Below are 12,049 nucleotides of genomic sequence, written 5' to 3' on the forward strand. Positions count from 1 at the left end.
GAATATCCACATTTATAAAGCTTAAGTTGAAGACTTTTCCCAATCTCTTATGTAAATGCATATGTACCCTGCCAGAGGAGAGATGTTTTCACAGTGAAAAGATGTAGGTTATAATAGTCTGAAGCAGACAGCTAAGACTAGCTAAGCAATATACAGTTCTCATACTGGATTCTGGATGTGTTTGTGCTTTGGGACAAAATAGCTTTACTTTAATTTCAAATTGGGCTTTCATGGCCTTATAGATGTTTTCTCGTCATGCAGAGGCTTTTATTAGAATGTACTTATTATGTTGTTCAGTTTTCTGAGAATACTCAGGAGAAAATTAGTCTCTCCCATTCTAATCCTTGATAAATAATATTTGCTTACATTCTTCTATAAATAGGTCAAGTCATCAGCCCACAAAGTGGCAGCAGTGGTACAGATCTGACAGTTGACAAAGCAGGACCATCTGCACAGGAGCCTGGCATCCAGACACCCTTGAAGTCTGTGCTTGTCATTAGTGGAGGAGAGGGCTACATTGACTTCCGAATGGGTAGGTCATGGGTTCTGTGGGCTCCGTTTCTCCTGTTCTGTGATGTGGATTTTCACTCACGTAAACAAGGAACTCAGATACGGGATTTCTAAGGTTTTCTTTGAACCCTTTACTTGGATTTTATATTTCTTTCTTTTTTTTGCTACTTTCATAATGTTTTTTCTTTTTATACCAAGATGTGTTTGTTTGAAGGAGCATTAGGAAATAGCAGGGTTTGGTAGTATATTGAAGTGTATGTGAAGAGCTTATGGAATCAGAAGGCCTTAGGGAAATCATTCAATCTCCCAGAACCTTAGTTTCCTCACCTGCAAAGTGGAGAAATAACAGTATCTCATAAAGGGTTGTTTATAATCCAATTCATTTCATTTGTTTGTTCTCTCATCTTTTAAACATTAATTATCTGCTATGTGCATGACATACAAAAACAAAGTCTCCCTCCAGTGAATTACAGAACATGTCAATAAATTACAGTGTTACCGATGCTCTGATAGAGAGTAGTCAGTTCTTTCTAGGAGCAGGGGAAGAGGGAAGTCAAGAAATGATGCTTGAGATGACTCAGCACTGAAGGACGTGAGTCTGAACAATTGAGTTGGGGATGATATGGGGAAGGCTGGGGAGATTGGCACGTCAAGGTAAGAGAGCTTGAAACGTGAAACTGCCTTTTTTAAATGACTGGAGCATGGAGTAGAAGCAAATATAAATCTGACCACTGATCAATCCAGAAAGGGAAGGGAGGGTCTGGATTGTGAAAGGCCTTTATATATCTAATTAAGGAGTTTGTACTTTAAAGCAAAGGAAAATTATTGGAGAACTTTAGAGGAGCAATATGATTATGTTTGGGTATAAATGGACTGGAGATATAAGGCTAGAGGTAGGAAAATGGGTCAGGAAAAAACAAGTGACTGAGGTAGCAACAGTAGGAGCAGACGAGCACTGTGATGGGGAATTGGTAGCTAACGGTGTGAAGAAAGAGGGAGTGATCTCTTCACTTAGCAGTAAGGACGCTTAGAACAAAAGCAGCAGGTCTGGCGGAGGGAGAGGAATGAGGACAGGTGCTGGACATGTTGACCTTGGAGCACATGGAAGTTTGTACTAGACACGGAGTTGTCTAGATGGAAGAAGTCCATGGGACCTTTTAGATATAAGAGTTTTATATCTCAGGAGGAAGGAATATGGGGACTCTTGGCATACAGTGGTGCTAAAAATCACAGGGGTTGATTAGTTCACCCAAGAATATGTAGGGGCCAGAAGAAAAGATTCTAAGATAGAACCCTGTTTTAATACTCCACTTAAAGAATCAGTAGAATTTATGAAGGAATCTAAGAAGAAATGGCCAGAGAAGTTTAAAAGAAAATACAGAGAATTGATGGTTGTGAAAGTGTTGTGCTTTGTAAACTATAAAGCACTGATATATATTTATTTGCTATAAAGAAACCCTTTGGACTGGCCTAAAATCACAGTGATTGAAAAAGTTTCTAAACATAAGGCTTTAGGGAATACAATGTTGTAGACTGGTGACAAGTACTTGTTATAAATCCTGTTAAAAAAAAAAAAAGGAATATGAAATTTAAGGTCACATTAGGACTTCCCTTGTGGTCCAGTAGCTAAGAATCCAGCTTGCAATGCTGGGGATGTGGGTTCAGTCCCTGGTGGGAGAAGTAAGATCCCACATGCTAAGGAACAGCTCCTGAACCTGTGAGCCACAGCTGGAGAGTTGATGTAAAAGGCTTATTGACACATTTTAAAGGCAGGATTTTTAATGTTATGTTTAGCAACAGTGGTGTCAGTAGGAATGGCGAATACCTTTATAGAGATGGGCTTCATTTGGCTGGGTGGTTTTTAGAACTTTTTCTTCCATTGCAACATGGTAGTTGGAATGTAAAAATTGCTTAACTATGTTGGTCAATATCTCTAGGCAATCCCGCCTGAAAAGCAGAATTTGTTTTAAAGCATGTGAAGTGTGCGTGTATATCTGACTCTTTGTGACACTATAGGCTGTAACCTGCCAGACTTCTCTGTCCCTGGGATTCTCCGGGCAAGAATACTGGAGTGGGTTGCCACTGCTTCCTCCAGGGGATCTTCCCCACCCAGGGACTGAACCCTTGACTCCTGCATTCAAGCAGACTCTTTATCCCTGAGCCACCTGGGAAGCCTCTCGTAAAGCATAGGTCGGTTTTAATAGTAAATATGCTTTTTAAAGGGTTTCCTAGGCGGTGCTAGTGGTAAAGGACCAGATGCCAATGCAGGAGACATAGGAACTGTGGGTGTGATCCCTGGGTTGGGAAGATCCCCTGGAGGAGGACCTGGCAACCCACTCCAGTGTTCTTGTCTGGAGAATCGCATGGACAGGGGAACCTGGCGGGCTACAGTCCACAGGGTCACCAAGTTTTCGGATACGATTGAAGCAGCTTAGCACATGCACACACTTGCTTTTTTAAAATTGAATTTGATATTTTTTGTTCCATTTCTTTTTTCATATCCTGTAATATTTTAACAACGAGAAATTGATCTCAGCAGTCCTTTGCAAGACTCTGACTCGTGGCATTTCTTTTACTGTGTTCTCTGAAATGGGCGTCAGGCAAGTTTCACGTATGCTGCAAATGTACTTGCCATGAATCTGATGCACGTCAGCCTACACCTTCGGTCTTGTCCTTAATCTGAGTCTCCTTATCATCCACCAGGTGATGAAGGTGGAGAATCAGAGCTTCTGGGAGAGGATCTTCCACTGGAACCTTCTGTCGCCAAAGCAGAAAGGAGTCACTTGATAGTGTGGCAAGTGATGTGTGGTAGTGAGTGAGCCCATAGGAAACAGATGGCGACAGGGGAGCCATCTCTTCTGCATGGTTTATTTTCCCTTTATTTAATGGTCTCTTTGTGAAATAAGTTTCACCACATAATATGTGAGCATTTTTTTCTGTTAGCTTTATACTATAAAACCTGTCCTACTGTAACAATACAGGAGCTAGCTGTTTTACTGCACCAGTGTTATAGGCAATTTCAGTATCTTATGATCAAATCAAAGAATGTTTACTTTCTGCAAACTGACGAATTTTAGAAAGCAATCCAGATGTGGTTTACTCTTGCACAGTAAATGTCACTTACTTCATTTGATGGGGTCACTTTTTAGCTGTCACTAATAATGGAATTAACGGAAATACTTGATGTATGAAACTGTACCATTAAGTACAATAGTGTTTCTCCCAATGTATTATAAAATTGACACAAACTAATGTTAGGTGGATTATCAGGATTTATCTAAATGTCCCTAGAGGGCTAAAAGCTAACTGTAAATTACTCTAACTTTCACTTTCAAATCTGACAAATCTTGTTTATATGGTATATAAAACTTTGTTTTCATCAGATTTTGCGGGGGGGGGGGTGATTTTATATTAAAGAAATTAAGACTACACTATTTAAATAAAAATTTCTTGTTTCTGACTTATTAGAGCTCTAAAGTTTATGAGGCCTGCTTTTCTGAATATTCTACTTGATTTTTTGTCTTTGAGACTGGTGTCACTCATTTTCATACTGACATATTTGAAAGGTTTATTATTTAAAAGGCTTAGAAGATGCACTTCAGCAATGGAGGATTTTTTTTTTTTTTTTTTTAAGGAAATTGTGGTTTGTATTTCTTACACCAATGGATGGTGGTGGTTGGATGAGTTTTTTTCCATGTGAAAAATTCACTTACCAGTTGTTCTTTGACTGCTCTTACCAGTTAATAAGAGTAAAGCTTTAGTGGCGATGGAGTATGGCCTAATGAACTGAATGAGTGATTTGATTAGCAGTGGTATTTTCTGTTGTTCTGTATAAAACTATATAACTGCCCATACTTGATATTCTGTACATAAATGACATTTAAGCTTTTATGCCCTTTTGAGATTAAAATGCCATCTTCAAAGAAGAAAACTGAAAGAGAAGCCAAAATAGCATAAAGCAAAAGTTGACATTCCATCGTTTCACTCACAATAGAGTGAAAAATAGAGTCTGGGTTTACCTGACTTTCTTGTTTAATAAGTTTTAAAAACCATTAAGCTGTAGTTTTTCTTCCCCTCTCAGCCTTCTTGAAAATGTATGATTTACCATTCTTAATCCATCACTTTAAGCAAAACTAAATATAAGTTTAAGTACTAATTTAAAATAGAAACTTAAAGGACAAAGGTGCCGCCCCCGCCCCACCCCGCCTCAAGTCAGAAGGACTGCTTCAGGAAAAGGCAGCAACAAAGGTCTCAGATTGTCTCAGCATCCTTAAGGACCAAGTACTTTACTTCTGAACTACAGTGGAAAGATATTTGTGAAAAGTACCACCAGTATGTTTTAAGCATATAGATGATTAGCCTAGATTATAAAGTACATAGGATTTAATACATCCGAGGGGCCTTTGGATACATGTGGTCATATGTGTCTGGAAGCACATTTTATACACAGTACAATTTTCCCACTTTAGATGACTAGGAGGAAAAAAATTCTTGGTAAAAGCTTTAGGAAAAGGTTAATTTTTTAACTTAAACTACTTGGTCACTTTTTCCAAGCCGCCAAACTTAGGTCACTTTTCCATAGCTTAAAAGTTATGTTTTTACTGATACTTTATTTTAAATCTGAGCCGTTGTTGGCAGTACCTTAAAATAAAAAATCACATCATTAAATGTTGGGAGAATGTTGTATAAAATTCACAAAAAAAAAGAGACAGCCAAATGTCTGAGAATTTTAACCCCAAGAAGTGAACATCCTAGAGTCAGACCCCATGTGCTGTTCAGTCTTTTACATGTTTCTATGACTGAATGTAATTTAGGGAATCAGGAGTTAAAAATGAAAAATGCAAACATGTTACAGTGGTTGTTTATTATTGCTCTTTATAAACTTATTGGCTTTAACTTAAGGAATATAGGTGTGTAGTTATTTTATCTAAAGTTGTCAGATGTCTGTGGCCCTGTTAAACTTCAGGGACTAGAGAGAGTACAAAAATGCCTATACAATTTGTTTTAAGAGCTTCTCTTTATATTTGTAATTTCAGTTCTATATTTTCTACAGATTGCTTTATTTCCACCTTTTCTCCAACAATAGGTTTATATTCTTGTAGTGTTCACTTTGGTCAAGGTGGTAACCTTTGGTAGAAAATGCCCAAATCTAAGTTTCTGCAAGCAGCAAGCGGTTGGTTTAAACTGCCTATAGCTACTACATCAATGGTAGAGAAGAGGCTTGAGTACCTTGGGTTGGTCTCTCCATGTAAGAAGAAATTACCCCCATTGGAAGAAATAAGGAATGCCTGAGAATTTTCTCATTTTGTTATATTTGGCTTATGTATGTCATTGAACCATGTAAAATTGCTGATATTCAATCATTGCCCATCTACAAAAATGACAGTATCATATACATCAACCTAATACTTACTGCTCAATGCAGGTTAAAATCCCTATGAGGCAAAGGGAGAATATTCTTCAGGAACTCAGTTTTGAATGTTTTTCTCTTAACTCATGTGGATCTAAAATTTAGAAATAGGAATGAATGTCTTAATAACTACAGCTTGTTGAGAGTGTGAAACATTTTGAGCACAAAATATGCAGCACATAACTTCTCACATGAAGTGTGTTGCATAGAAAAGGTTAAAATGCATTCTCTGAGTTGCTGTGTTGCCCATTTCTTGTAAAGGTCTTCCTTCATTTGAGAATAGAACCTTTAAATGGCTGCCTTAGTGACAAAACAAAGCAAAACCCTTGTCTCATAACGAGTACCTGTCCTAAAGAGCGTGTGTCTTGCAAGTGCTGTAGAACTGGCTACTTACTTCCTTGTGAGTATTATGACCGTTACCAAAGGGTTCAGTCAGACTTCGGGCTCTTCTTAATTGATCATGTTGAGAAAGGGACTCGTTTTGGTCCCAGTTTGTAAAGGGAAGAGAAGAGAGAATTAAATGTGGAAATCATAAGTGCTTTTCTAACAGGGTTATGCTATTTTGTAACACTAAATGTCTTTTCCTTTTTAAAAAAAATAAGTTTTTATTATTAATTTTGTCATATATTTCTCAACATTATTTTAACTGTTTTATGGTCTGAATTTGTCTTTTGTCCTAGACATTTTATTTGGAATTTTATTTGCCTCTATAATCTTAAAAATGGGTTCTAGAGTATCCCACTTGCTATTTCTTTAGAGGCTGATGCTTCATTTCTATGAGCAAAAAGCTCATTTGGCAATGTAGTTATTTCAGTATTTATTTCTATTATGGAATCCCTGGGGTTCGGAATGTAACTTTGTATATGAAATATATATATAAATATGTATATGAAACATGTATGAGGAGTGTGTTTTGTTTTGTTTTGTTTTTGCTTTTCCCAGGGGTCTGACCTTGATTTATATTTGAAACGCCCCATCATCCCCCATCAAACATGTCCTTCCAAGGGTCAGGCTTGTCCCCATTTGGCGCTGGCTGAAAGTGAGCAGTGAGGGATACATGACGAGCATGTTTGCTTAGCTCACGTGTTTAAGTGACAGTGTGAATAGTAGACAGTAAGGCTTTCTAGACGTGTGGGCATGCTGAGTAACAACCCACACGATGATACTGAGGCATACCATTTGCCAGACCACTCAGTAATAGGAGGGAGGCTGTAACACAGATGTTAATACAGTGTGCTTATTGTGATCCGTTTGCTAGAGAGAGACTCTGGAACGAAGGGGATTATAAAACTAATCATGTGGTAGCAGTGTGAACCCAGCGCAGTGGTATGTAGTCTAATGCCGTGTTCTTTGTTTATAAGAATGTGGGATTCTAACAGGGTAGTAAGAGTAGTCCTGATTGCCATGTTACTAGAACAGTTCACAGTTGGCGGCACAGCCCTCTGGCCAGTGAGGCTGGATGCTCTAGAATAGAACGAACAGCCTGTCTCGTTCCTGCTCTACAGGGCCTTGCCTGACTGCCCCTGGGTACTTTGGGGCCTGCCCAGTCATTGTTTTGGAAGCTGATTTTTTTGAGCCTCATTTAGTCATATTCCTTATTCAGCCAGTCTCTAGTGAGAGACTGGAATAGCTCAGTGCAGGATAACACATGTTCATAAGAATTTTGTTGGAGGAACAGGACAGGAGCCTGGAACTGTAGCCTTCAGTCCCACACAGTGCTGAGACTGTCTTTCAAAACTTAATGAAAAGATACTGCCTAAACCTCCAAGCTCTACCTCACTAGCCCCAAGGCCTCTCACACTTAGTGTGGGCAGGAGAGCCTTGGTGATGACAAAAGCATGAACTTCATCCTCAGCTCTGAAGAAGGTCCCGGGTTTCGGCCAAACATGCACCTCACTGGGCTTCACTGGCTCAGCTGGTGAAACATCTGCCTGCAGTGAGGGAGACCTGGTTTGATCCCTGAGTTGGGAAGATCCCCTGGAGAAAGGAACAGCTACCCACTCCAGTATTCTGGCCTGGAGAATTCCAAGGACTAACATCCATGGGGTAGAAAGGAGTTGGACACGAGTGATCAACTTTCACTTTCATCTTCAGTTGTAGCCAGTATGTTAGGAAAGATAGAGAACTTCTCAGAATGCCTTAAATATTTGGTAATTAATACAGTTCAAGTTTACAACTCATTTCCTTTAAAGACAGTGGTATAGGGAAAGAAGGCAGTAGACCTGAGCAGGCCCTACCCCTACTGTGGCCCTTGGCCTCTCACTCCAACATAGTACTCCACAGCCAGCCACGAAGCTACTCCAGACCCAAGGAACTGACTATCCTATGGGACCTGGGCCCAGGCGTCTACTGTTTTAACATCTTTGGTTTGGACCTTAGTTCTCATGTGTTAAAGGAGTGTTGGTTTATCCAGGTGATCGTAAAAAAAATCCTAGCTCTAACCTTTCTGGTTCTGTGACCCTGGCTCTAATTTGTCTTGGTATATTATGTACAGATACTAACCATACCTGCTTGCAGGTCCAAGGTTGCCCAATCTCAGTAGAATTCAATTGTTATGAAAATCCAGTTTATTAGATCATCACTATACAAAAGGAGGCAGTTTTAGCTCCTTACTTTTATGTCCAAGCAGAACACTGGCTCCCACCCACAGACAGAAAGTAACTATGCTTTGATTTGAGGCCTCAAGGCAGAAGGTAGACCAGCTCTGCAGGCAGCAGCTTCACAGAAAAGCTGCAGTTCACAACCAGGCCAGGAGAGGGAAGTGTGGCCAGAATCATCCAGGAGCTAGTTAGTTCCAGAAGTGAATTAGTGAATATTTCCTCTTCCTCTAATCTCCAGAGTATCAGAGTACCGATGTGTTTGGTAAAACAGTTACCTGGGTGATTCTGATCCTTTTAATTGGGATTAGCTGTTAACTCAAGCAGCCCAGCTAGATTCACAAACAGCTTCTTCATTCTCAGCATATGGTGACTTGCTAGCAGGCTCACCCCAGACTCAACCCATTGCTCTTTTCGTTTTTGATTTATGGATAACTGATTGATTTATGGATAACTGAAGTTCAGGGCACTTTGCTACATTAAAAGCATAAAGGGAATATTTCACTCCATTCATTTGGTAAGGCTATTCTTTTTTTCATAGGGAAAAAGGCTATAACCCTTTGGTTGTTATGGCTAGCTTACATAAGCATAGCATCTAGTAGTTTTCTGAAGGTGTTCACTCCATACATTCCCAGGTGAGCCGCAGAGCCACCTTTGGAGTATTATACTTTGTCCTCAGGTGATCCAGAGGCCTGGCCAAAGGAGACAGCTTACCCATTGGTGAAAGGTCTAAACTGAGATGAGTAAACGCCTAGGGTCCTCGTAGGGAGGCATACAAACCAGATTAAACTCTACGCTGTAGGCGACCACAGTGTGTTGGGAAAGTACCGGATCTCAGGTCGGGAGCTTTGGGTTCGAGTCCTGAGTCTGTCGTTCCCTAGTTTTGCAGCCCTCCGCCACTAGCTCCTTTAGTATAGAAGAAGAGTGGAATCTCAGGTCTCTCGTGACGGCTTAATGAGGCAGCGATGCGATGGTAGCTGACACATTATACGCCCCCACGAGGCACTCAGCAACAGGCTTTGGTGGTCCCTACGTGTCAGGCGTGTGAAGGTAAGTAAGACACCCTTGAGAAGATGAGGGTAAGAGAGGAGAACAGAACGAAATGGTGAAGTGGAGTCAGGTATTAAACGACTGTCCGTTGGGGCATTATCTGAAAATGATACTGGTATGGTGTCTGCTTTGGCTATTTTCTAATGTGGTAAGAAGAAGAGAAAAACTGTCTTCAGTGCTTACATAGTACAGAATACTCTTATTTACAGTCTTTTTATCAGTGTTCTAGACCTTGGCTGTCCTAAGAGAACTGTGTTAGGAAACCTTGGGCCTACTGAACCTTTCAAGGAATGCCTTTTCTCTTGCCCCAACACCCCACAATTTAAGGAAAAGGAGTGTTCCATAAAAACTAAACATAGGAGGAGACCTGTATTCTCTTTTTCACGGAAGAGTTCATTTCATTCCTTTGCAGGCACACTGAGGAACATGTTGAAGTATGAAAACAGTGGTAAGTTTGACATTTTTAGATGCTATTGGAATGTGTTTTTTCAGTATCTGTTGCTCATATGTTTTATTAAACTCCTAGTCACTGCACATAAACAGGTGGAAGGCATACAGAACTAAATAAAATGCTAACATCTGAGGCGCAGTAGGGTGTGGTGTAGTGGCGAGCATGATTATGTGCTTTCTACATGATTAAGAAGGTTCACAGTACTCTGCCCAAGCAAGAACGCAAACCCCCATCTGTTAAGATTTTTGCAGGCCATCTCCAGTGCAAAAACCTCCAAAAAGAGTGGAGCAGTCTTTCAAAAACTTGAATTTGGTCATCAGGAGTATTGTACTAATGATTCAGATGATTACTGGAAAGATTAAATGAGATAATGTACTACTTAACAGTAAACAGACATTGTGTCCTTAACCCCCACTGAGGCTTCAATTTCTTTTCCTATTGACCTTTCTCATTATGCTTACTTTTTTTTTCCTCTTAACTTTTGACTAGCCCAGACAAAGTGACAAACCCTAGAGTGGATTTTTAGCTGCTGGCCTTTTGATGCATTTTGGCCTGTTTCGAGTCTGTTGAAACAAGCTTTTATTCTGTAGAAAATCTATATTTCTATCTTGGAGAGTATGCCTGGGGCAGTAAATACGGAACTGGAAGCTAAAGTTTGACCTGTTCTTCACCAGAAAAGATTCCAATTTTGATTCTTAGAGTCATCTCACACATTCTTCCTTCCCAAAAGACCCTGACGGAGATGAGCGGAAACTGGGCAGATGCCTCAAGGCAAACCTTGGCTGATTTAGAGACCCATTCCTACGCTTCTACCCAAATGAAGGTTTATCAGACTATTCTGCCCCGTATTCAGTTCGGTTCAGTCACTCAGTCTTGTCTGACTCTTTGCAACCACATGGACTGCAGCGCACCAGGCTTCCCTGTCCATCACCAACCCCGGAGCCTGATCAAACTCATGTCCATTGAGTCAGTGATGCCATCCAACCATCTCATCTTCTGTCATCCCCTTTTCCTCCTGCCTTCAGTCTTTCCCAGCATCAAGGTCTTTTCCAGTGAGTCAGTTCTTCACATCAGTTGGCCAATATTGAAGCTTCAGCATCAGCATCAGTCCTTCCAATGACTATTCAGGACTGGTTTGATCTCCTTGCAGTCCAAGGAACTCTCAAGAGTCTTCTCAACACCACAGTTCAAAAGCATCAGTTCTTCGGTGCTCAGTTTTCTTTATAGTCCAACTATCACATCCATACATGACTACTGGATAGACCATAGCTTTGACTAGACGGACCACTGTCAGCAAAGTAATGACTCTGCTTTTCAATATGCTATCTAGGTATTAGGGCTTCCCTTGTGGCTCAGCTGGTAAAGAATCTACCTGCCATGTGGGAGACCTGGGTTCGATCCCTGGGTTGGGAAGATCCCCTGAAGCAGAGGAAGGTTACCCACTCCAGTATTCTGGCCTGGTGAATTCCATGGACTACAGTCCATGGGGTTGCAAAGAAGGGCTTACCTGATAGATCAGTTGGTAAAGAACCACCTGCAGTACAGGAGACCCCGGTTCAATTACTGGGTTGGGAAGATCTGCTGGAAAAGGGATAGGCTACCTACTCTAGTATTCTTGGGCTTCCCTTGTGGCTCAGCTGGTGAAGAATCCGCCTGTAATGCGAGTGAGCTGGGTTCAATCCCTGGTTTGGGAAGATCCCCTGGAGCAGGGAAAGGCTACCCACTCCAGTATTCTGGCCTGGAGAATTCCATGGACTCTATAGTCCATAAAGAACGTTTCCCTGCCACTGATCCATCAGGAGTCATCACTCTTTGTGGACCTTCAACTTTCCTTATCTTTAAAAGTTGGGACTTGGCTCAGATGAGCTCTAAAGCTTCTTCTAAGGTGACATTCTTGGAGGCTTGGTCATCTGTGCCATGTATAGTTTGAGTTGCATGGACTGGGCCTTCATGCCCAGCAGGTCCTTAATGGAGGGAATTCATGTAGCTTACGCCAACTGCTTTGATACACCAGTTTGTCCTTGAGGCACC

At 40.8% G+C, this 12,049-nt stretch overlaps 1 protein-coding gene across 15 annotated transcripts in view; it reads left to right on the forward strand.

The window, feature by feature from the left end:
* Positions 1–6,818, forward strand: part of SPAG9 (sperm associated antigen 9) — a 156,344-nt gene extending 149,526 nt beyond the window's left edge. For all 15 annotated transcript variants that reach the window (XM_004012755.5, XM_004012753.5, XM_042255786.1 and 12 more), the window contains 2 exons: positions 383–532; positions 3,214–6,818. In XM_004012755.5, the coding sequence (XP_004012804.3) occupies positions 383–532; positions 3,214–3,329 (266 nt within the window). In that variant the 3' untranslated portion in view covers positions 3,330–6,818. The remainder of the gene's footprint in view (positions 1–382; positions 533–3,213) is intronic.
* Positions 6,819–12,049: the final 5,231 nt, after the last annotated feature.

Source organism: Ovis aries, chromosome 11, assembly GCF_016772045.2.
Source record: "Ovis aries strain OAR_USU_Benz2616 breed Rambouillet chromosome 11, ARS-UI_Ramb_v3.0, whole genome shotgun sequence".
Taxonomy (NCBI): Eukaryota; Metazoa; Chordata; class Mammalia; order Artiodactyla; family Bovidae; genus Ovis; species Ovis aries.